This window comes from Rana temporaria, chromosome 1 (assembly GCF_905171775.1).
Source record: "Rana temporaria chromosome 1, aRanTem1.1, whole genome shotgun sequence".
Lineage (NCBI taxonomy): Eukaryota > Metazoa > Chordata > Amphibia > Anura > Ranidae > Rana > Rana temporaria.
In genome coordinates, this window is record NC_053489.1 from 336,849,842 (window position 1) to 336,876,839 (window position 26,998).

Sequence of the window (26,998 nt, forward strand, 5' to 3'; positions counted from 1 at the left end):
AAAAAGTTGTGCCTTTAGTTATACTTCATGTCACCCTTGTAATCCTTACAAAAACATACTTGGGGGGGGGCACCCTTGTAATCCTGTCGCTTTTCACAACTCACAAGCAACAAAACCAGTATGAAGTGTAAGGGTAAATACTCACCTGTTTCCACGTGTTGCTCCCTCTTTGGCCAAATTAATTAGAGCCTGAAAACTGCCTTCCATGTTGCCCGAATGTGAAAGCCAGAGATCTTTCCCACTGGGGTGGTACACTTGTGGGACATTAGAAAAAGTCCTGCAAGCAGCATCTTTGGGGTGGTTTGGGAGCCCTTCCAAAATGCCCCTGCCCATTGCAATGAAGAGCCTGAAATGCTCTTCTGAAGGGCCGCAACACATGCGTTTTTAACCTCCTCTTATTAAGCCGCTAGCAGGTGCCAAAAAGCGCCGCTAACCAAGCTGAGCTTTACCGCTAACGCACGGGCGGCCCAGTGTGAAAGGGGTCTAAGGTATTTGTCTCTCCCTAATATAAGTACTACAGGATATCGCTTGTCAACAATGGAGTGACACCTAGTGCATCCCGCCAACAAGGGAGCACATAGCTCCCAACTGTCCCTGATTTCGAGGGACTGTACCTGATTTGGGGAAATGTCCCTCTTTTCCCCTCATTTGTCCCTCATTTTGGTCTGATCTATATACAGTAGATGTATATAAAATGCACTTTTTAACTATCAAAGTTTTTTCCAGCACTAAACCTTTCATCTAATTTCTAAATTTCTGCATTTATAAATTCCAAAAGCCAATATAAAGGAATAGTAGTGGTACAATTCTCCTTTGAGGGGGTGTAACAAGGTGTGTGTCCTATGCCTGTATACTTTTGCTGATAGGTCCCTCATTCTCATCTCAAAAAGTTGGGAGGTATGGGAGCAACGCAGAAAAAGGAAGTGAGCAGAAATATGCCCAGTCCACTGGGGATTTAAAAAGCAATAAAAAGCAGACAGAGTCTATAGTATTCCCCGCCTTATTCAAAGCTTAAATGGTTTGGATACAGTTAAAGAAAAAAAAAGCTTACATCTATTTTCAAAATATTGCACTGTAGATAGAACCTCTACCTAAAACCAAAACAAATTACTAGGCGAGATTAGAATTTGTGTAACTCAGATTTGCCAACATACCAGCAGAGGGCGCTAACTATACAAATTGTTTCTAGTTTTACCAAAGAACGTTTCCTTAAAGCTCTATGACAAAATGAGTTCCGTGTTAATAGGGCGACGGCCATTTTTGCTCAGGGCATCAATCCCACACGTATAGTAAGCAAACGATGCTACAGCAGAGGGCGCTACTAGAAAAACATGCCGAGAGTGATTTTACAATCGTTAATATCCGCTGTAATTCGGGTAATTCTTCACGAACATTTTTGGGAGAGGGAAATGTCGGCAGCGGCGTTCTCAGGTTGCCAGGCAACCGTAAACCCGCCCCCTCTGCTAATCAGAGGCAGAACAACATGGCAGCGGCGGCGCCACCACCTCCTCCACCGGCAGCAGGTAATGTGCTCATTGTTTACATAGAAGCTTCTCCGTGGTGTGCCCTCCTCTGATGGTTCGGTGACACTGCAGCAGGCGACATTGAAATGTAAAGGCAAACTTGAGGATGTCCCCCGTGTATACTATTAGCTTGCTTTCAGCTGCATCCATCTACCATCTGTTTCAGATGATTCTCAGATCATTCAGAGTGCCTAAGGCTAAGTTCACACTTGCACATTCTCTGAAAAGTGATCTGCAGTGGGTTGCTTTTAAGATAAGGTGACCAGATTTTTTAAATAAAATCCGGGGACTTTTACTAGTAATGGCGGCATTCAGTGACTCTCTGCCCGTCGCCACGCCGCCTGCCTCACAGCCTCTCAAGTCTTACTCTCCGGGTCCCAGCTACTACTGAGTGGGGAGCGGAGGAAGAACACTCCGCCAGAGAAGGCAAGGAGATAAGCAGGTGGGTGGCCAGGACTTGAGCCAAGGCAGAAGAACATGCGAGCGGAGCTGAATGGGCATGCGTCCGAAACTGAAGAAATATTCCCTCCGCTCCGACCAGCACATGATCATCGGAAAGGGGCACAGATCATGGGGGGAAAAAAATACACCCCCCTAAGCTAGCGGCAGAGCGGGGGAGTGTAATTTAGAATTCGTTTTTTTAATTCTGCACTGACTGTCTTTGAAATTGCCAGAGCCCCTGTTCAAATCCAATCCGGGGATAGACTTGGTCCGGGGACAGTGTCCTCAATCCGGGAACTGTCCCCGGAAACCGGCATATCTGGTCGCCCTATTTTAAGAGTGTGGCTAAGCTGCTTCTCACCCCTGCTGCCTCCTGAATGCCTGTGTTTTTTTTTTGCAATGGGATTAAAGTGCCACAATCTCAAGCCAACTACCGTATTTATCGGGGTATTGCGTGCTCCGGCGTATAGCGCGCACACCTAAAGTGGACCCGACATTCCTGTAAAAAAAAGTTTTATTACATTTTACTACTTACAGTTTTGGTGTCTTGCGCGGCGGCCTCGTCGGGTCCGTCTGCGGCTTCGGGTGTTCTCTTCGTCGGGTCCTCTCTTCGTCGGGTCCGGCGTCCGTCTGCGGCTTCGGGTGTCCTCTTCGTTGGGTCCGGCTGCGGCTTCGGGTGTCCTCTTCGTCGGGTCCGGCGTCCTCCCCGCTCGATCCCCTCTTTCCCACGCCGAGTTTGAACACTGCGCCGGCATATACCGAGCGCAGTACACTCGGGTATAGTCGGGCAGGCTCGGCTACTCTCGCGCTCGCGTCCTGGACGTCCAGGACGTGAGCGCGAGAGGGGCCGAGCCTGCCCGACTATACACGAGTGTACTGCGCTCGGTATATGCCGGCACAGTGTTCAAACTCGGCGCGGGTATCGGCGTATATCGCGCACCCACGATTTTGCCCTGATTTTCAGTGCTAAAAAGTGCGCGGTATACGCCGATAAATACGGTATATAGCACATGGTAGCGGAGGTGCCCTATTGACCTAAATGGACACGTTTGACAGACCGTTCCACCTGGTATCTTGACATTAAATTTGCCACAGTGCAAAACACCAGAGCATGCGGAATCCCCTCCGGCTGCATGGCTGACTATAGGAGTGTGGTAAAACTGCATCTTTAACACCGGGCATTTTCACCCCCTTCCTGCCCAGACCAATTTTCAGCACTGTCACACTTTGAATGACAATTGCGCGGTCGTGCGACGTGACTCCCAAACAAAATTGACATCCTTTTTTTCTCACAAATAGAGATTTCTTTTGGTGGTATTTGATCATCTCAGCAGTTTTTAGTTTTTGCGCTATAAACAAAAAAAAGGCTGAAAATGTTGGGGAAAAAATCAATATTTTTTACTTTTTGCTATAATAAATATCCCTTTTTTTTTTTTTTTAACACAACGGTTTTTTTTCTCACTTTAGGTCGATATGTATTCTACATATTTTTGGTAAAGAAATCGCAATAAGCATACAGTGATTGGTTTGCGCAAAAGTTATAGTGCCTACAAAATAGGGCAGGGATATGCAATTAGCGGACCTCCAGCTGTTGCAGAACTACAAGTCCCATGAGGCATAGCAAGTGACAGCCACAAGCATGACACCCAGAGGCAGAGGTATGATGGGACAGCTCGAGGTCCGCTAATTGCATATCCCTGAAATAGGGGATAGATTTATGACTTCCTTTTGTTATTGTTTTTTTTTTCTAGTAATGGCGGTTATCTGCAATTTTTGTCAGGACTGCGATATTGCGGCAGACAGTTCAGACACTATTTTGGGACCATTCACATTTATACAGCGAACAGTGCTATAAATAGTGATGAGCTCCGGCGTGTTCGCACACTCCACGTGCAGAGCCCGCCAGGAAGTCGGCACTGCGATAATCACAGGCAGTGAGACATTTCCCGATCTCTGCAGCCACGCATAGGGACAATGTCTCCCTGCCTGTGATTAGCGCAGCGCCGTGCCGACTTCCTGGCGGGCTCTGCATGTGGAGTGTGCTAACATGCCAGAGCTCATCCGTAGCTATAAATATGCACTGATTACTGTATAAATGTGACTTGCAGGGAAGGGGTTAACACTAAGGGGCGATCAAGGGGTTTAATGTGTTTCCTCGGGAGTGATTCTAACTGTGGGGGGAGGGAACTGACTGGGGGAGGTGACCGATTGGTGTCCCTATGTATAAGGCCGAGTACTCACAAGCAGACATGTCCGATGAAACCGGTCCGCGGACCGTTTTCATCGGACATGTCTGCCCGGGGACTGCCCGGGGACTTCTGTTCGATGGCTGTACACACCATCGAACAGAGGTCCGCGCGTAAACAATACGCGGGGCATGTCCGCGGTGTCGCCGCGACAATGACGCGGCGACGTGGGCGGCCTGCCTTTAAAATGCTTCCACGCATGCGTCGAAGTCATTCGACGCATGCGAGGGATGGCGGGCGGCAGGACATGTACGGTAGGTCTGTACAGACGACTGTACATGTCCGGGCGGACAGGTTTCCAGCGGACTGTTTTAAAGCAAGTCCAGGAAACCGTTGTCCGCTGGAAACCTGTCCGATCCGCCCGAAAATGGTCCGCTCGGGCCTACACACGGCCAAACATGTCTGCTGAAACTGGTCCGCGGACCAGTTTCAGCAGACATGTTTGGTCGTGAGTACGGGGCCTAAGGGAAACACCATTGGTCTCCTCTCCCTGACAGGACGTGGATCTCTGTGTTTACACACAGAGATCCACGTCCCTGGCTCTAACTGCTGATCGGGGGCACCTGGCACGCATCGGCACCCGCGGGACGTGCACCCCCTAGCGACCGGGAGACTAGCCACCTTGTGGACGCCATATGACAATACGCCAGTATTGAAGTAGTTAAGGGTAGGATAGGCCTGTATGTATGTGGGATGATTGGTGGGAGAGAGATCGGGCGGGCACATTTGACCCCGGGCGGTCTCTCTTATGTAGTCCTGGGAGAGTCAGGGCGCAAGGGATAGAGATATAATTAAGAGAGGGGAGTTTTAGTGTAATATTGGCACCGAAACTATGAAAAGGAAGCTGGCAGGGGAGGTTTTGGGTGGGGGAGGAAGGGGAGGGGAAAAAAGGGTATTCTTTTTTTCCACTCAGATTCGGAGTGTTGTGTTGTTTTCATCTTTCGTTTGAGTTTAAAAAAAAAAAAAAAAGAGGAAAAATATTTTAAATGGACAAAAAAAAAAAAAGAACGAAAGAAAAATAAATGATAAATTTAACTAAAATGATCATGATCCACTTATGATGTGACACCATAGAGGAGATGATATCGGCAAGTGAAGTGTGGTCCTCTCCTCGTCTAATGGATCCTTTTTATCTTTGGTTGAGTCTGAAGTGGAGAAAAAAAAAACGGTAGTGGATGTGGTGCTGCTCTATTAAAAAAAAAAAAAAAAAAATATATATATATATATATATTAGTGTGTGGTGCCCTTTAAATAAAAAAAATATATACGATGTAGATTCCTGGTGCTCTATTCATTTCCAATATGGTGTCTACATTATAGTGTTAACAAAACTTATTCAGTGGAGCATATTCTGTTAATTATATTTGTAAAGTGACAGGTGCTCTTTTTGACCAATATTTCAATAAATAACAATCTTTGATATGTGCAATTAATTAATCCTTGGATGAATGATTCTTGCATAATAAAATGACAGGTGCTTTTTAAAATGAAAGTGATTGTAATTTTTTTTTTCAATAAAAATAACAAACATGTTATACTTATGCCCTGTGTAGTAGTTTTGTACAGATCAGCCCAGAGCCTCCTCTTCTTGGGTCCCTCTTCGGCTCTCCTGCTCCCTCCCTCCTGACGAGTGCCCCCACAGCAAGCAGCTTGCTATGTGGGTAGCCGAGCTGTAGCTCTGTGTGTCCTGTCAAACCCGGAGCCTTGGCTCGGCTTCGCCTGACTTTGCACTGACTTTGATAGCAGCGTTAGCCAATAGCACCGCTGCTGTGTCTCAGCCAATCGGGAGGGAGAGTCCTGGATGGCTGAGGTACTCGTGCACATCTGCCTTTTTCCCTTAATAAATGAATTTAAAAACTACATCTTGGATTTACTCAAGTTATCTTTGTGTAATATTACAATTTGTTTGATGATCTGAATCATTTAAGTGTGAGAAATATGCCAAAAAAAGGGGGCAAATACGTTTTCACAGCACTGTATATGTGGCCCCACTGCATTGGGCTTTTTTCAGTGGGGCCGCAAATATGCGTATCTCCCTTTTGTACTGGGAGCGTGCCACCCAGCGCACTCCCAGCACAGAGACTGGGGGCTCACTGAGAGGCCCGGGCCCCGTACTAACGATATATATGTTCGTATATATGTGTTATGTCGCCGTCAATGGGGTTAATGCATTCTGTGCACTAGGGTACAAAACCTTTCAGTGCATGTGCCCCCCCCCCTCCCCTTATACTTACCAGAGTCTTGTATCGATCCAGAGCTGTGCTCACCTATCTCTGCTGTCTCATAGACTTGACTTTAAAATCACTTTATGCTTGACTAATTGATAAAATCCAAGTGACTTTAGTTTTATTGTAAAAATAGAGTATTTATTAGATGTATTTGCGTGTTCTGGTCTGGTAATATCTACCAATCCTCACTTCTGCTGCCCTGCCACTTTGACCTGGCAGTTGAATATGTATGGTCTTTTTGTGGTTTTAGAGATGGATCTCTTAACATTCTCTGAAATAGCTAGAGTACATCTTGTGATATTACTATTGCATGATGGTTTTTATAGGTGCATTGTGTGCTTCTTTCTTTTCTCTTTTTTCTTTTTTTTTGCAAGCATTTCTATAAACCAATTTTGAGCAAAATGTCAACAGTATGAGTAATTTGATACAAGAGACATGTTATATCATTAACATTCTTCTGTTTCTATTAAATCTACTTGTGCGGTACTCAGCTACAAATATACTGCTATTACGAGAGCACAGGCTCCTCGTTTTACATCCATTAGCACACTGGTTCAACAACGTGGGTTTTTATATATAATGTATAATATCAAAGTAAAAAAAAGAATATCCCTTGTGTTAAGTGCAGAGTGTCTAATGATTCCATTCTGCTTACTGAAAAAAACTCAGCCGCCTGACAAGTCGCGTCCCGTTCTATTCAATAAAACCATTCTAATAGGAGCGACGCAAGTCGCTCTGACTTAGAAAAAGGTTCTTGTACGACTTTGGGGGCGACTCGGGGTGACTTGCATGGACTTCTATACAGAAGTCGTTTTGCAAGTCGCCTCTGAAGTTGTCTTCAGGTCGCCTTGCCGAGTCGCCCCCAAAGTGGTGCCGCCCCAGTGTGAACCGGGTCTAAGGTGTGCTGTCTGAATAGGAACACAAATAGTGGGGTTTCTTAACCACTTGCCGACCTCCTCATGTAGATATACGTCAGCAGAATGGCACGGACAGGCACATCAACGTACCTGTACGTGCTCTGCTTGACGTGGGTGGGGGGTCCGATCGGGACCCCCCCGCTACATGCAGCGGTCGGTAAGCCTCGGGGAGCGATCCGGGACGACGGTGCGGCTATTCGTTTATAGCCGCCCCGTCGCGATCGCTCCCCAGAGCTGAAGAACGGGGAAGCCGTGCTTCACTATGGCGGCGCATCGATCGAGTGATCCCTTTTATTAGGGAGACTCGATCGATGTCAGTCCTACAGCCACACCCCCCTACAGTAGTAAACACACACTAAGTGAACACTAAATGTTACAGCGCCCCCTGTGTTTAACTCCCAAACTGCAACTGTCATTTTCACAATAAAGAATGCAATTTAAATGCATTTTTTGCTGTGAAAATGACAATGGTCCCAAAAATGTGTCAAAATTGTCTGAAGTGTCCGCCATAATGTCGCAGTCACGAAAAAAATCGCTGATCGCCGCCATTAGTAGTAAAAAAAATAAAAATGCAATAAAACTGTCCCCTATTTTGTAAATGCTACAAATTTTGCGCAAACCAACCGATAAACGATTATTGCGATTTTTTTTTTTTTTTTTTTTTACCAAAAATAGGTAGAAGAATACGTATCGGCCTAAACTGAGGAAATTTTTTTTTTTTATATATGTTTTTGGGGGATATTTATTATAGCAAAAAGTAAAAAATATTGCATTTTTTTCAAAATTGTCGCTCTATTTTTGTTTATAGCGCAAAAAATAAAAACCGCAGGGGTCATCAAATACCACCAAAAGAAAGCTCTATTTGTGGGGGAAAAAAGGACGCCAATTTTGTTTGGGAGCCACGTCGCACGACCGCGCAATTGTCTGTTAAAGCGAAGCAGTCCCGAACTGTAAAAACCCCTTGGGTCTTTAGGCAGCATATTGGTCCGGGGCTTAACCTGCCTGGCGGTTTTCCCGAGTCTGACTCGGGGTTAGATTTTCCTGCTGCGAGCGGTAACCTCGAGTCAGACTCGGGCTTGCCTCGCTAGATCCACAGGGAGTGTTTACTTACCTTGTCCCTGGATCCAGCGATGCCACGCTGGATGCTCGCTCGATTCACACAGTGCCTCTGTGTAACGCCGATCTCCGTTCCCTGCGACGTTACGACGCACAGGGACGGAGAACGGCGCCAAATTCAAAAAAGTAAACAAACACTTTACATACAGTATACTGTAATCTTATAGATTACAGTACTGTATGTAAAAAAAAAAACACCCCCCTTGTCCCTAGTGGTCTGTCCAGTGCCCTGCATGTCATTTTATATAATAAAAACGTTTCTTTCTCCCTGCAAACTGTAGATTGTCCATAGCAACCAAAAGTGTCCCTTTATGTCAAAAATAGTTTTAGATCAGCTAAAAAACAGCGATAATAAATAATAATCACTTGCAGAATTGTGCGATAGCGATTTGTGGGGAAATTCGTCATAAAAAAAAAAAAAATGACAGCGACAATTCTGCAACTGAGAAAATTTCAGTGATTTTGAGTTGATTACATTATTGAATAATTTTTATTATAATTATATTATTATTTGTTATAATTTATATATTATAATTTATAATTTTGTTTTTAAAAAAATGTCATACCCGGGATGCCTATTAGAATCTTGTTTGGTCAGATTTAAGTGAGTTATTTCTAAAAATTACAGACCTACAATATAAAACGCCAAATTTCCTTGCAAATAATGGTACCGCTTTCAGCATGTTTTTTCTGAAAGAATCATACCGCCAGGGAGGTTAAGTGGTTAAATTTTGGCTAAAGGGTAGAAATGCATTTTAGGACACCTTTCATGAAGAATGCGCTGCCATTGCATGACAATGGGAAAACAGACCTGCAGCTTTTTGAAATGCAGTTCACTGCAGTCCATTGACACTTGGGGTACTTGTGCATTCGGGTGCAATTCTAAATGAATGGCAACACAATGCACCACACCAATACGAGTGCCTTGTATTACTGTTATGATACAACGCAAAGGTCTGAAGGAGGCCTAAAGTCCAAACATTCTTTCAAATAACCTAAACCTAATGACCTCCTTTCCCATTTAACTAAAGTCCCCTTGTTGTGGGCAATATGGTCCAGGAGCCTGCATCATATTTGGTAGCACTCAGTTGGAGAAGCCTCCCTGCAGGCTTACAAGTAGATGGCTTTTTCATTTGGGTCTATGAAGAACCTAGTATCCCTGACATTGCATCTCCCTGACACTAAGCATCCCTGACAATAAATCCCAACACCCCACACATACCTCACCATTGTTCCCTATTGTCACCTTTTCAGGGACGTGCAGAAGGGAGGCATGTTTGAGCCCTGAATTTCTGGGCTTACTTTTTCCTTAATCTGGTGACATCCTCCTCTCCTGCACTCAGGGGCACAGTCTCCGCCCGATCCGTCTATCCTCGCCGCCTGCTCCGCCCATCCTCTCCTCCTGCACTCACGGGCACAGTTCCCACCCGCTCCGCCCATCTTCTCCAGCTCCGCCTGCAAGCACTGGTACTCACAGGCCCCGCCTATCCTATATTCTTGTCTAGCAAGGAGGGGGAACCAAGTTATCTGCAAATGAGTGACACCCATCCCTCAATATCAACACTTTCACTGATTCCAGCTAGAGAACCCCCTGGATCAAGAGGGAGACTCGGCGCTGCCACTGCTGGCCATCAGGTACCCGGTATCCTGTACATGCATGCCAGCACACTAAGAGGGGGAGGGGCTGCAGCAAGGGACAGTGCTATGTGGTCTGTCTGTCTCAGACCCCCCTCCTTTTGACTCTGACCCCCTTTCCTTTTGACTCTCAGACCCCCCTTCCTTTTGACTCTCATACCCACCCTCCTTTTGACTCTCATACCCACCCTCCTTTTGTCTCTCAGACCCCACCCTCCTTTTGTCTCTCAGACCCCCCCCCTGCTTTTGTCTCTCAGACCCCCCCCCCCTGCCTTTGTCTCTCAGACCCCCCCCCCTGCTTTTGTCTCTCAGACCCCCCCCCTCCCTGCTTTTGTCTCTCAGACCCCCCCCCTGCTTTTGTCTCTCAGACCCCCCCGCTCCTTTTTGTCTCTCAGACCCCCCCCCTGCTCCTTTTTGTCTCTCAGACCCCCCCCCCTCCTTTTGTCTCTCTGTCTCACTCCCTGACTCTTGGGTTGCTTTCACACTGGGGTGGGCGTTGATAGTAAAATGCTGCTAGTTTTAGCGGCACTTTACTGTCACTTTTACCGGCGCTATTCGGCCTCTAGCAGGCGCTTTTAACCCCCAAAAAGGGAGAAAGAAAGGCGCACCAGCCTCGTGTACTACCGTTTGGCAAATTTTAATGAAATAATAGAATAATGAAAACTACTCACAAACAAAGAATGATAAAAGGCTTGTCAAACGATAATTGAAATACCCCTCAAACCACACTCCAGAATGTAGGGGGGGTGGCCAGGTGCGTTGCTGCTGGCTGACGCGTTTCGAGGTGACAGAGACCTCTTCCTCAGAGCCCAGCAGTGCATGACCATCCACTTACACTGATTAAATAGGAAAACATGTAGGCCCAGGCACCGACCACAGAAACACTCCCAGGGGCCGTCCAGACTACACCCCCAAACAAGCAAAAATAAAGATAAAAGTAAAAACAACAATAAAAATAGAAATAACAATAAATCTAAATAAAATAGAAATAAAAATAAAAATAAAATGATGATGGTGGTAGCTGGAAATATTGCTAATGAAGCCGAGGATGAATGTGCACAGCAACAATAGTGGTAATGATAGTAGTAATGATGCTAAAGGAAAAAAGTATAAGGTTGAATGAAATACATAAAAAATATATAAAAAATATATATATAGAGAGATATATAAAAAAGTATATGGTAATACTCAACCATCGCTATTTATAGTGACGGTGAAGTGCTGATCAGATGCACAGGGTGGGGAAGGGGTACTGTAGATCCGACGATGAGGACTACAAATGCACCCACTGCACATCATAGTCCTCAATAAAGTGATCGCTGATGACAAAAGGGAGAGAGATGTATATAGGGGGGAAAAAAACATGGAATACACATGAGGAAAAGGAGGGAGGGGGAGAAAAGAGATGGGCAAAGACAGACATAGACTACTTACATGGATGGCTTACATAGTAATAAAGAATCCATGGGGCCGATGGACGAACATCTCTCCTGCTAGGGAGTCGTCACCGCTACCGAAGTAGCCAAGCAGGGGGCGATTCAATCAACATGTGTTGCTTTTCATGGAGCGCAAACAAATACGTCTGCGCTCCACAGGCTGGCGCGCCGTCTTGCCGCGTCATCAGCCATCGCCTACTTCTCTGACGAATCGTCAGAGGGAATGCTGGAGACACCAGGGCTCAAAATCCGCCATATTTGCGGGGCCCGAGTGTCGAGAAAGGAAACTAAAAATGACAAGAGTAAAAGGGAAAGAAAAGTTAGAGAAGGGGGGGAGGAGGAGAACGAGCAAACCTGGACGGACCCCAGCAGAGCACACCCGGTGGCTAAAAGAGGGCACCTATCGACACACGTGTATGCCCGCATACAGACATGCTGATACCACAATAAAATAATAAAATAAAATGAAATACAAATATAAATATAAACAGTAAATGCATAAATAAACTGGCATCCATAAAAACGTATGCATGTAAAAAGGCAAGGGTCCAGATGAAAGCCTGCAATATTGCACGAACCCGGAAAAAGGTCCATACTTATACGCTAATAGACGAAATGTTGTATTGTATTGGAATCGTAAAAGAAAATTGCTACCCTAAATACATAAAATAAAATAATATAAATACATCAATATAATTCTCTCAGGGGTAGGGAATCCCCTTTGCAAGGCTAGATATATAACTCATCAGACCAATCATGCTGTACACGGGCCACCGACTCAATCAGTGTGGAAGTGGAGGATGGTCAGAAAAAAGGGGAGGGCTAAACATACTATGAGTGAAACAATGCATGTGTCCGTGCGTATGTGCACTCCCGTATGCACATGCAGGTTCACAACAAATACATATAGAAAAAGCATCTAGTAATTCATTTACTTTTAAAACTCTTATAGAAAGAAAAAATAGTATTTAAAATAAATTACATATGCAAATATAAAAAGCAATTGGTATAAAAGTGGTCATTACCTAAAAATGGAGTCTATGCAAAATAGATATCAAGACACACCTAGAAAGGGTGTTTTGGGGTGAAATGAATCAATACTAAAAGGGGCCAACCGGGGGAGCTAAAAAAAAAAATAAAAAAAAATAAAAACTACCTAACCAGACGGCACAAATGGGAACAAGAACTGGACCAATCGACTATTACAAATATTTTGAAAAATGGATATTAACCAAATTTTAATTAAATTTAAATTTTTACCTAGATTTTGTGAATTTCAGGATCTTCGTTGAGGCCCCCAGGGGCTAGACTTCCGAGAGTAAAAATCCAATAAGCTTCCCGTTTGCAAAGCCTCTGGTGCCTCCTACCCCTGTCAAGATCACCCGTAATAGACTCTATGCCAAAGACTTTCATACCAGAAGGGTCCCCATGGTGCGCCTCTACAAAGTGCCTAGGGACTGGATATTTTTCTCTAGTATTGAGAATATCACGCTTGTGTTCCCCGATACGCACTCTCATAGCACGAGAGGTGCGACCAACATAGAGGCGACCACATGGACACATGATTCCATAAACCACGAACTCCGTCCCACAGTTGATAAACTGTTTACACTGATGGATTTTACCATCAAGGCCAGCCACTGTCTTTTTCCTATGCCACATAAAAATGCAAGTACCACAGTTTTTAACACTACACTTGTAGCTCCCCTTTTGGTCAAAGAGGGAGGACCAGGCATTGGTAGATGCATTGATGGGTTTCGTAACACGACTCGGAGCAATCATGCTCCTTAGATCACGAGGTCTTCTGAAAATGACATTGGGTTTAGCAGGGAGGACACCGTTCAACACGGGGTCTTGTTGTAGGATCTAAGAATATTTTGAATTTCAAAAGCCTTACTGGTGTATTGGGTGGAAAAACAAGTTCGGCAAGGATCAGAGTTGGACCGGGAAGATGGAACCAGAGGGCAATCGCTCACCACATCATAGAGATCTGCATATTTCTTGCAGGCTACCTCTATGAGTGCAGGGTCGTAGTCTTTCTCTTTGAACTTTTTGGTCAGGAACTCACTTTGGGCCAAATAGTTTTCCTTTTTGGTGCATGTACGTTGCAGACGGCAGAACTGACCATACGGAATGTTTTTAATCCATCTAGGATGATGGTTACTCCTCGCATGAAGAAAGGAGTTGCCTCCACTAGGTTTGAAATGTGTTTTTAAAACAATGCTGCCGTCGGGGTCACTGCTCAATTCGAGATCTAAGAAGACTAAGGAATCTTCACTGATTATATGAGTGAACTCCAGCCCAACTGGATTGGACTTGCAATGGGCCAAAAATTCATCAAGTTCACCATCTGTTCCATCCCAAATAATTAAAATGTCATCAATATACCTGGCGTACAGGACTAGGTTTGCCTTGAACGGGTTGTTATGCCAAATGAAGGCCTCTTCCCAGAAGCCCATGAATAGATTGGCATAGCTGGGTGCAAACCTAGCCCCCATCGCCGTACCCTTGATCTGCAGGAAGTGCTCCCCTAGGAAAGAGAAATGATTATGTGTTAAAGCAAACTCCACGGAATCCAATATAAATTTGGCCTGCAGAGGATTCAGATGATTGGCCTCTGACAGGTAGTGGCTCAAGGCCCTAAGGCCATGCTTATGTTCAATAGACGTATACAGAGAAGATACATCGAGGGAAAGCCATCTATAGTTAGATTGCCAAATGTAATGAGAGGATCTCCAGCATATGGCCAGAGTCTCTAACGAAGGACGGGAGGCTGACCACTAGATTTTGTAAGAAATGATCAACATAGCAGCCCAAATTGCTGGAGAGGCTGTCGATACCCGATATGATGGGTCTACCAGGAGGATTTGACTGACGCTTATGTACTTTGGGAATGTGGTAGAAATGCGGAGTGGCTGAAAATCTATTAAACAGAAAAAGATATTCATTTTTCGTAAGTACTGTATCTAGGAGAGCACGATCTAATAATAACTTAAGCTCCTTGGTGTATTCAAGAACAGGGTCCTTTTTAAGGAGGCTATAAGTATCTGTGTCCCTTAATAGCCTCATTGCCTCCGTGATATAGTCCGATCTGTTCTGGATGACCAGGCTCCCCCCCTTATCTGCTTTCCTTATGATTATATCCTGATTTTCCTTGAGACCAACTACCGTTTTCGTCAGGCTATCTTGGAGAATGCCTTGTTGTTTTTTATGGTAATTCACACTGGAACCTCCATGCTGGAATTTAGTTTTAAACGATTCAAAAACAACGTCATAGAATGTGGAGATGAATCTACCCTTGGCCCAATTCGGACAGAAGGAGGATTTACATCTGAATGATGTGTGGGTGATGGTACTCTCCATAGGTAGAACGCTTTCCAAGGGGAGCCCTTCAGTTGTATTAGATTCTAAATAAAGTTCCTCCAACATATTCAGAGCTGTTTCGTTGTCCTCAAAACTAGTCTCCATAGGAGCAGAATCCGGCTCACTAGTGGTTTCAGTGTCCTGCCCGTTATCTTTAAGGATAAAGTACCGTTGGAGTGTAAGTTTTCTAATATATTTATTGAGGTCGATGAACAACTCAAATAGATTGGGCACACTGGGTGGGGCATAATTGAGACCCTTCCTTAGAAGGTCAAGTTCAGTGTCAGTAAAGACCGAACTGGATAAATTATGAATTTTGATGGTAGAGTGAGATTGCGTTAGACCCTGCCTCGTTTTTGATCTCTTTCCCCCTCTCTTTCCTCGTCGGATTCCTCCCCTCTTTTCCTTGCCATTTTTACTACGGGGTGGTCACTAGGGGGTTCACAAATGCTTGCTCCGTCTTGGCACCCCCTGTTGGAGCACTCGTCACCCCTAAAAAAATTAAGGGGGGAATGGCGCTAGTATTGCTCTCACTGACGTTGTTAGTGTCAAGATTGTCAAGGGCCGAAAAAGGATTATGGGTATGGAACTTGCCCATTAACTCCAGACCTAGTTGGGTGTCTATCTGGCCCGAGACAGCTGTTGTCTCACTGTCAATTGTTCCCAACAGGGGTGCCAATACTTTGGTGGTTTGGCTATTTTTTGAAGGTGACTGGCGCTGATGTTCTAATCTAAATTTACTCTGTCTGCCACTACGCTTAGCCTTTGATCTAAAATGATTACTCTTGTTATTATTGGACTGTCGATAGTGATAGCCATTATTATTGGTGGATCGAGAATGGGTATGGGACTGGGATGGGCCAGACACTTGGGATAGGGCAATGAAGCGTGAAGATACATTGTCACTGTGTACATTCCTAGGATGTGTAGTTGGACCAGATTGGGACCCACTATTCGGGGTACCCTTTGGTTTTTTCCAATTAAACTCCTGTTTGTGTAGGTAGTCCAAGCGATCACGCTCAAATTTACCTGATTTTTTGCTAATGAGGTCTTTCTCATAATTCATCGTCTGCTCGTTAATTTTGAGATCCCAGTTCTCAAATGATGGAACATCGACCAGTTTTGATAGCTCAGACTGAAGGGAGCTGATATCAACACGAATTTTGACAAGGTTACGCTCCCTTTGGGTAATGATGAAACGTAACCAAGACCGGTTGCATTCATGCAAACAGGAAATCCAATTATCGTTCTAATCCTGGTCAAGAAAAAAACATAATTTGGTGATCCTCAGACCTCTAGGAATCCTGTTGAATTCTAAATATTTTTGAAGTAACAAAATATCCCACCACTGCAACATCTCTTTCTCAAGTGCATCTTTAAGACTATGAAACAAAGAAACCATTACATCCTCTCTTGAAGGAGAGGGTACGTTATCGACAGAAGCCACAGTATCACCTGAAGTGATGGCATTATCAGACTCAAACGAGTCAATGCTAGTAGTAAAACCTTTGGCCAAGGAGGATCTTCTTAATTGTCTTTCTTCTATTGAAATAACCATTGTAGTCCCAAATAATGTATATAAATGGATGAAGGAAGAAAACCACACTCTGCTGCTGGAGACCCCAAAACGAAGCGGAATACTGACAAAAAACACAAACTCCTGCGCACAAGTGGGATCCTTGATAATTAGTCAGATGTCTACATACAGTTCTCCTTGAATGTCAAAAAAAAAAAAACCCGTAGTAACAGAGGCCTTGCTGCCCTTCATGGATGGGGGAATCCTGATAGAAGACAAAAAGGGAGAAAGAAAGGCGCACCAGCCTCGTGTACTACCGTTTGGCAAATTTTAATGAAATAATAGAATAATGAAAACTACTTTTTTTTTTTTTTTTTGACATTCAAGGAGAACTGTATGTAGACATCTGACTAATTATCAAGGATCCCACTTGTGCGCAGGAGTTTGTGTTTTTTGTCAGTATTCCGCTTTTAACCCCCACTAGCAGCCAAATTAAGGGTTAAATGCTCCTGTGTAGCGCTGCTGCTGAAGCGCCCGAAAAACATCTCAGTGTGAAAGGGGTCCTTCCCTCTCCTTATCCTCCTCCTTTCTATCCCTCCTTCTTGACTCTGACCCAAAAAAAGCTTCTTCTCATCAAACCTACCTGTCCAAGCTACAGTGCCACCTGACAGTGTAGGCAGCTCTGCTTCTTTTCTTTGCAGGGAGATCATTGGTTATCACCTGTCCCCACCATGCCCTTCCATGAGTGAGTGCATGGCAGGCAGGGATCTGTGAGAACCACAGAGAGAAGAGCTGTCTTTTTGCATACAGGAATTTTCTGTGTTTACAAGTGACAGTGGTAAGCTGAGGGCGAGAGTCGTAGATGGCTTAATAGAGCCCTGCACGGTAAGGGGGGAGCTGAGGGCGAGGGCCGGAGATGGCTTAACGGAGTCCTGCCACGTTCCAACTGAAGAAAAGCCCTGAATGTGAGAGCCACATGAAATGGCCTGGTGGGCCACATTTGGCCCGAGGGCCTTGTGTTTGAGACATGTGCCTTATGCCGCGTACACACAATCGGAAATTCCGACAAGAACATTTTGAGAGCTAGTTCTCAAATTTTCCGACAAGAAAAGTTCTTGGAGGAAATTCCGATCGTCTGTATGCAAAAATCCGAAGCATGCTCGGAATCATTGAACTTAATTTTTCTCGGCTCGTTGTAGTGTTGTACTTCACGGTGTTCTTGACGGTCGGAATTTTGTGTGACAAGTTTGAGCCAAGATTCCGTCGGAAAAAAATACACGGTTTTCTTGTTGGATTTTCCAATCGTGTACTTCCCATCACTTTTTTGAGCTGATTTACTAAAGAAGTTGAAAATATTTGCAGAAAAAAAACAAAAAACAGAATAAGCACTTTAATTATCCAGTCATGTGAAAATGCAAATTTCTTCTCACCTTAAAGGGGTGGTTCACCCTAAAAACGACTTTTTTTTATATTACACTGCCCCCCCACATTACAATATGATTAAGGCTATTAATTTTTTTTTTATGCTGTACATACCTTTGTACAGCATATTCACCCGTGGCATCCGGCTTGCGAGTCCCGCGGGAGTGGGCGTTCCCAACACGAGCTCCCCCCCATCGCGTAAGCCGCGTCACGGTTGGCGAAAGGAGCCGAACGGCGAGTCGGCGCTATACTGCGCATGCGCATCGCCATTCGGCTCCTTTCGCCAATCGTGACGCGGCTTACGCGACGGGGGGAGCTCGTTTTTGGTCAAACGTCAATCACAGACATGTTAGGAACGCCCACTCCCGCGGGACTCGCAAGCCGGATGCCACGGGTGAATATGCTGTACAAAGGTATGTACAGCATAAAAAAAAAAATAATAGCCTTAATCGTATTGTAATGTGGGGGGGCAGTGTAATAAAAAAAAGTCGTTTTTAGGGTGAACCACCCCTTTAATTACCCAATCACGATCAGATGCTTTTTAAATGATTGCGTAAATGAAGTGAATATTTACACAATTTTTTTCAGCAAAGAAAGAAAAACTTCTTTAGTAAATCAGCATCTCTGTGATAATGGTCACTATGACAAATAAAGAGGGTTAATCTCTCCAGCGAGGATACAGCAAAAAATAAATAAAAAATACTGACAGAGGGTCTAACTATTCTTTACGTTTCAAAAACTAGAATAGAAAATATTGCCTATACATACACGTTTTTTGGCGCTGTAATGTGTAAAAGTATAAATAATGACCTCTATCTAACTTTTCCATGAGTGCTCTTTGCAACCTGCCTTGATTACATATTTTCTTCCCAGCTTTGCTGCATTGCTCATGTAGGTCAGTAGTGATAATGACTGCAGCATTTGGCATTCTACTGATACACATTTACCAAAGGTATTTAGTTGTTCAGAATAAATGTCATTGCTTTGTCATAGATTTCATTTTTGTATAACTGCAGTCAGGTTTGTCAATCATTTTTTATTTCTATAGCCCTTTGAATCTTTAATAAAGTAACATTCTCTTCTAAACCCGATAGCTGTAAATGTTAAATTGGTTCTTTATCTTGTCTTGAATACAAATTACGCCGTTTTTTTTATTTTTTTTTTTTCATTTAACAAGCTAAGATAATTTCTAGGAAGTTTAATTGGCTGCCCATTCCATATTCCATGAATTTGTGTTTGTTCTTCAGGTTTTCCGAACAAAAACAGAGTTGCTATTTTAGCAGAACTCGACAAAGAGAAGAGGAAATTACTTCTGCAGAATCAGTCTGGAACCAACAGCCCAGGTGCAAGGTAACTCGCATCTGCTGCCTTTGTAGTTAAATGGCAACATAACAGCATGGTATAAAACAGGGGTAGGCAACCTTTTGAGCATAGTGTGCTGAAAAATATTTTCAAAGAAATTGAGAGTGCCAGCTACATAAAAAAGAATGTCAACTTCGCACCCAGTCACAAAAACACATTTTTATAATGTAGATGATATCATGAAAAATTTCAGAGATCAATGGTAAGTGTTAAAGTAAATAGTAACTGGTACCCTTACCCAGCTGATGTTCAGTTATACAGTTGGAAATAAAATGTGAGTCAACCTAATATAAAATTGGAGTCAACCTAATAGGTTTCTCCCATCAACACAGTCTTGAGGTGGGAATCCCTCCCGCCGGGCCATTGTCTTTGAGGGGGGGGGGGGGCAAGCTGAAGAAGACAGTGAATATCGCTAGCGGCTATAGCATCCGCTAACGATAATCGCAAGAGAATCCAGCATGCTGGTTGTACCCAAGTTGATCAGGTTGGTACATTCAGCCTGCCCATAAATGGTTCGAACCTTGTATGGCTGGCCTTAGACTAGCAAATTTAGATGTACTTGACGAACAAATAAAGCTCATCTCCAACTGTTACAAGCAGTTAACCAAATGTTTTTGTTTTTTTTCCTATTGCGATAAAGATTTTACAATAATAAATGCTGACCCTTGTAAGCATTCTGTCATAGGTAAATGATTTGTCTCAACCTTCTAACTGACACTTTTGCTAGACTGTTTGGTCTGTTAACCACTTCAGCCCCGGACCATTTTGCTGGTCAATGACCGGGTCACTTTTTGCGATTCGGCACTGCGTCGCTTTAACTGACAATTGCGCGGTCGTGCGACGTGGCTCCCAAACAAAATTGGAGTCTTTTTTTTCCCCCACAAATAGAGCTTTCTTTTGGTGGTAATTGATCACCTCTGTGTTTTTTTTTTTTTGCGCTATAAACAAAAATAGAGCGACAATTTTGAAGAAAAAATTATATTTTTTACTTTTTGCTATAATAAATATCCCCCAAAAATATATAAACGTTTTTTTTTCCCTCAGTTTATGCCAATACGTAATCTTGTAATTATTTTTCATAAAAAAAATCGCAATAAGCGTTTATTGATTGGTTTGCGCAACAGTTCTACAAAACAGGGGGTAGTTTTATGGCATTTTTTATTAATCTATATATATATATATATATTTTTTTTTTTTACTAGTAATGGCGGCGATCTGCGATTTTTATCGGTACTGCGACCTTATGGAGGACACTTTTGACACATTTTTGGGACCATTGGCATTTTTATAGCGATCAGTGCTAAAAATGCATTGATTACTGTAAAAATTTCACTGGCAGGGAAGGGGTTAACACTAGGGGGCGAGGAAGGGCTTAATTATGTTCCCTAGGTGTGTTCTAACTGAAGGGGGGTGGGACTGACTAGGGGAAATGACTGATTGCTGTTTATACATTGTATGAACAGACGAACAGTAATTTCTCCCCCTGAAAGGACCTTACACACACAGCTTCTGGTTCTCGCTCTGTAACGAGCGATCGCAGGTGCCCGGCGGTGATCGCGCCCGCCGGGCACTCGCATCAGCACCAGGGGCGAGCAGGGGGCGTGCGCCCCTAGTGGCTGAAATGTGGAATCACGTTATATTACGTGATTTCGCGCAGCTGAGCCGACCTGCCGCCGTAAAACAGCAGCGGCTGGTCGGCTAGTGGTTAAAGTAATCTGAAAAATAACAGTCTTACTAAGGGCCAGATCACTTTGTGCAGAAAAGCTTTTTCACTTTTTTTTAGCTGTTTACCTGATGTTAAGTTTGTAGTTTGTCTAGTTTGACAAATATCATAATATGCTTTGACTTTGCCTTCCCAACAGCATAGCCCTCTCAAGACCAAATGTCAACAAGGATTTCCGTGACCATGCAGAGCAACAGCATATAGCTGCCCAGCAAAAGGCAGCACTTCAGGTACATATATTATTTAGCATCTGAAATAATACTGCCTTGGCCAACACTCTCCAATGCTCATTAATTAATTAATGGAGGGAATTTTTCTTCACAAAAACGTTCTGTGCTACAAACTATATGCCCATTTTATGGAACACTTATTTTGATTTAAATATATTCCTCAACACCTGCGTGTAAATTCACTTTGTTTAAATCAAATGCCTTTGCAATCTCAAAGTATTTTGTAAAAGGAGCAATGGTTGCCATGCACAGCTGCTGCAGATACTGTCTGCTCCAGTTTAGATAAATTCCTTTTATAGTACTGTCTAAATGTTTATAGTGAAATAATAAAATAGTATTGTTTTTTTATGAAATTATGTAAATCTTAGTTTTGGGAGATTTATAATTTTCACCAATGCCAACAAGAAATTCAAGTTTGTTTATCCGTGCTATTTTGAAGACAAGTGACACAAATGATATGCTAAAAATATATATTTATTAACTTAAAATTACAGTGCAATTAATATCAGGTATATTTAGTGATAATACAAATAAATGGATATACTTCTACATATTAAAGATAGATGATGAAACATAATATTACATTTCTCTTATTCAATTTCTTATAACAAAATGCCACATTTCAATACTTGAATGATACTTGTACATTTTAGATTTGGTAACTTGTGAATAGCTTCCGTGAGTCCACGGACTTGTGTAAACAAATTTTGTTTACCGTAACACTATGATGTGATCTCTTCTCAAAACAAACAGACCTTCTTCTTACACTCTTAAAGGAGTTGTAAAGTAAAAAAAAAATGTCACCTTAATGCAATCTATGCATTAAGGTGAAAAAACATCTGATGCTGTTATACTTACCTGACACGCGGTCCCGAGATCCTCATCGCCGCTCAGCCTGGCCGCTGATTGGCTAGAGCGGATGGATTGAGAGCAGCACAGCCATTGGCTGGCGGCGCTGTCAATCACATCCAGTGACGCGGCGTGCTGTGGGGCGGGGCCGAGTGATATCACGGGAGCGCGCCCGCAATTACTCACCACCATGCGAGCTCTCGCATGGCTGTGGTCAGTACTTGCGGGGAGGACCAGAGACAGCCGCTGAGGGACCCCAGAAGACGTGGATCGGGGGCCACTCTGTGCAAAACGATATGCACAGTGGAGGTAAGTATAACATGTTTGTTATTTTAACCACTTAAGGACCGGACCAATATGCTGCTAAATGACCCAAGGGGTTTTTACAATTCGGCACTGCGTCGCTTTAACAGACAATTGCGCGGTCGTGTGATGTGGCTCCCAAACAAAATTGGCGTCCTTTTTTCCCCACAAATAGAGCTTTCCTTTGGTGGTATTTGATCACCTCTGCGGTTTTTATTTTTTGCGCTATAAACAAAAATACAGCGACAATTTTGAAAAAAATTCAATATTTTTTTACTTTTTGCTATAATAAATATCCCCCAAAAACATATATAAAAATTTTTTTTCCTCAGTTTAGGCCGATGCGTATTCTTCTTCTACCTATTTTTGGTAAAAAAAATCGCAATAAGCGTTTATCGGTTGGTTTGCGCAAAATTTATAGCGTTTACAAAATAGGGGATAGTTTTATTATTGTTATTTTTTTTTACTACTAATGGCGGCGATCAGCGATTTTTTTTTTTTTTTTTTTTCGTGACTGCGACATTATGGCGGACACTTCGGACAATTTTGACACATTTTTGGGACCATTGTCATTTTCACAGCAAACAATGCATTTAAATTGCATTGTTTATTGTGAAAATGACAGTTGCAGTTTGGGACTTAACCACAGGGGGCGCTGAAGGAGTTAGGGTTCACCTAGTGTGTGTTTACAACTGTAGGGGGGTGTGGCTGTAGGTCTGACATCGTCGATCGAGTCTCCCTATAAAAGGGATCACTCGATCGATGCAGCCGCCACAGTGAAGCACGGGGAAGCCGTGTTTACATACGGTTTTCCCCGTTCTTCAGCTCCGGGGAGCGATCGCGACGGGGCGGCTATAAACGAATAGCCGCGCCGTCGTCCCGGATCGCTCCTGAAGCCACGGGAACCGCCACATGTACCGGGGGGGGGGGGGGTCCCGATCGGACCCACGTCTAGGCAGGGACGTACAGGTACGCCAATGTGCCTGTCCGTGCTATTCTGCCGACGTAAATGTACATGCGGCGGTCCGGAAGTGGTTAAAGGAAAAAATTTTTTTCCTTTAATAACCCTTTAAATGCACAAACAACAATGTTATATTGTGCACAGCTTGATGATTTGATCAAAGCTTATATTTTAGATTTAGAATGAATCAATGGTTTAACACATGCTATAACCAATCCAATTCTAAAAGTTTGAAGTCAGTATTATGAGATATAACAATATATGTATCTCCCTTGTTTTAGAAGCAAAACAAATTCATACTGAAGTTAGAATTCATTTCACTCCAAAACTGAACTAACAATGGCTTGGATTAGTCAAGCATATGCTCAACCAAGCTTCAATGACCTGAAAAGGTATACATGAAAAGATTAATGCCACGTACACACGATCGGTTCATCCGATGAAAACGGACTGATGGATTTTTTCATCAGATATGCGATGAAGCTGACTTTCACCAGTCTTGCCTACACACCATCAGTTAAAAATCCAATCGTGTCCAACGCAGTGACGTAAAACACGACGACGTGCAGAGAAAAATGAAGTTCAATGCTTCCGAGCATGCGTCGATTTGATTCTGAGCATGCGTGGATATTTGACCGATGGATTTCCCCACAGACGATCGCTTTTTTCGATTTTTTTTTTTTTTTTTTTTTTTTTTTAACCATCACAAAATTTTAAAACGGGTTCTATTTTTTTTCACCGATGGGGGAAAAAAAAACTATGGGGCCCACACGTGATCGGTTCGTTCGATGAAAACGGTCCATCGGACCGTTTTCATCAGACGAACCGATCGTGTGTACAGGGCATAATACTTTTACCAGGACATTAAGAAGTCTGTCAGTTTAGGAAAATTCCGTTATGAGTCGCACACCGGACTCATTCAAACCTCCCTACATCTTTGTGTTTTCTCTCCCTCCTCTCAGCTTCATTTTTCAGCGAGATCGCCAGATGTCAAGCGAGAGATACGCTTGAGATCTCTGCAACTACTTTTTTATCTCCCTCCAAAAGTTTTTTTTTTATTACAACTAGATAATTGATGATGTCAGATGACGATATGTTATTGTAGGTGACCATGACAACCAAGTATGCAGCCATCTTGAGTAATTATTATATTCACCACTAGAGGCAGTATTGTATAAGAAATGACTTCTAATATTATTCTCATGACCTTTTGCCCCTGGCTTGGTGAAACACCATTAATTGTCTATCGGTTGGCAATCAAGTGTCAATATCCCCAGCCGTCCTGGCGCTTCTTAAATGTATCAATTGGGAATGATAAACCCCACATAATTGGCTATGGGTTTGTGAATTTAGCTTTGAGCCTAACAGTTATTTAATACTTTTACACTTTTTTTATAGGATAGTATACTTGCAACCCCTGTTATGATAATATCTATGTATTAAACAGGTTTATATATGAATAACTAACACTGATACATTATAACCATATTATGAAAGAAACATTATTATTTAACATATGTAATACAATGGCTTATTTATAAATAACCCTTCTTGCTTCGTTCATGCAAAGATAATTCCTGTCCAAACAAGAGCTCCTCGCCATTTTCTTATCTTGTTTATTTTACTAAGTGTTCAAAACCTTTGAATTATGGTTTGGGATACTGGTACAAACAAGACATTCACAGTCTCATAGTAAGACAGAAAATAACTCTTTGTACAATGCCTATTCATGAGCTATGAACTTAATTGCAACTTTAGAGGGAATATGGCTTCCCTCATGTAATATGAAAAATATGAAATATACGGCTTTTTATTAGCATATATAATATATTAATATCGTATATACTTGAGTATAAGCCGACCCGAATTTAAGCTGAGGCACCTACTTTTACCACAAAAAAACTGGGAAAACGTATTGACTCGAGTATAAGCCTAGGGTGTCCATCTGCATGCCTCACTGTGCCTATGTCTCACTGTGCCCATGACTCACTGTGCCCATGACTAGACTTACGTTTAAGTATGGGAGTATATAGAAGGGGTGCCTGTCTTTGAAAAATCGGTGCTCCCCGGTCGTAGGTCCCCCAGACAGCAAACTTTGCACACTTGTAGAGGAGAACTGTGGCTACATGTGTGCCAGGTTTTGGGTCCAGGGGACCAGAGAAATGACCGTTTAACATGGGAGTCTATGGAAGGGGTTGCCGACTTTGAAAAATCGGTGCTCCCCGGCCGTAGGTCCCCCGGACAACAAACTTTGCACACTTGTAGGAGAAGAGTGGATATATATGTGTGCCAAGGGAGCTACAGCCGGCCGGTACCGGGTCCCCAAAGTCCAGGAGATCAGGTGCAAAAAGGTGACTCGAGTATAAGCAGAGGGGGCCATTTTTAGCACAAAAAAATGTGCTGAAAAACTTGGCTTATACTCGAGTATATACGGTATATAAATTATTTTAACCCCAAATCTTCTGACAGTACGTAACTAATAGGGGTTAATCTGCTGAAGTGATTCCAAAGCTAAAACTTGTTTTTTTTGTTTTTTTTTAACTTAAATGCATTCTCTGTCTGCCCCTCAAAAACCTACATGAGTGCTACATTAATCTAGTACTGTTTCTGGCTGCCAGCCTCCTCTCCCCTTTCTCTCTCTGCTCTCACTACACTACACTGAGAGCAGTGTGAGCTACTGTTGCCAGTCTAAGTGAAATCCTGTGAGCATCGGGCCAGGCCTTGCTGTGTTTGTTTATGGACGCACACAGCCTGGTTCAGGAATGCGCACATGCACAGTATGCGACTTGCTATGGGGGCATACAGAGAAGAGTAGGAGCTGAGAGTGCCAATGAGGGACCCTGGAAGAGGAGGTCTGGGGCAGTTTACCATTGCACAAAGCAGGTGAGTATAACATGTTAATTAAGTACTGCTCTTTTTTTTGCTATGCATATTTTAAGATAAATAAAATGTTGGTCGGCACATTTTATTCCGAAAATTTACTTTCTACCCTGTGCAGAAACAAACTGATTGGCATCGATTGTGTTTATTTTTTTTATTTTTTGCTCCATTTGGCAACCTGGGGGGCACTCCCTGGTGGTCCAGTGTTGGCATCCGAGGGGGGGGCTGCGCTGATAAACAATCAGCACGAACCCCCCCTGTCAGGAGAGCCGCCGATCTGTCTCTGCACTCGGACAGAAAGAAACACCTGACGGTTTCTAACCCTTCTTTACTCTCTTAAAAAAGGGGGTTTGGGTTGAACTTGGGCTTGAGATTCAGGGTTACATGCTGCATACTGTCACTTTGAAGCTGATGTCTGCTAAGTCACGTCATGTCAACTGCTCTTTCGTGACGTAATCCAATACCTGTCTTCAAGATGATAAACATACTTTCTAACCCTGTGCTCTCTCTCTACAGCATGCTCATGCACATTCCTCAGGATACTTCATAACTCAAGATTCTGCTTTTGGAAATCTAATTCTCCCAGTTATCCCACGTTTGGAAGCTGAATGACAGTCACCATCATCTTCCAGAGACAGCGTTTGCAGCAAATATTATATGAAATTGCTGAGGACTCTGTTTAACAATTGTACATATTCGTTCATGTTAGTCATGTGAGACTGGCACTATTCTAACAAAATTTGACTTACAAACCAACAGATCATAAGAAGCTTGGTGACTGGAATGCAAGGACTCACATTTTTTCCATTGTTCTTTTGAAATAAAAATGAACTTGCTTTGTTTTGTA

At 43.2% G+C, this 26,998-nt stretch overlaps 1 protein-coding gene across 1 annotated transcript; it reads left to right on the top strand.

Moving 5' to 3' along the window:
- Positions 1 to 1,285: 1,285 nt before the first annotated feature.
- Positions 1,286 to 26,998, top strand: LOC120946612 (INTS3 and NABP interacting protein). Its single transcript, XM_040361188.1, has 4 exons — positions 1,286 to 1,523; positions 19,091 to 19,193; positions 21,068 to 21,158; positions 26,668 to 26,998. The coding sequence occupies exons 1-4, from the start codon at positions 1,301 to 1,303 to the stop codon at positions 26,761 to 26,763; spliced, it is 513 nt and encodes a 170-aa protein (XP_040217122.1). The 5' UTR covers positions 1,286 to 1,300; the 3' UTR covers positions 26,764 to 26,998.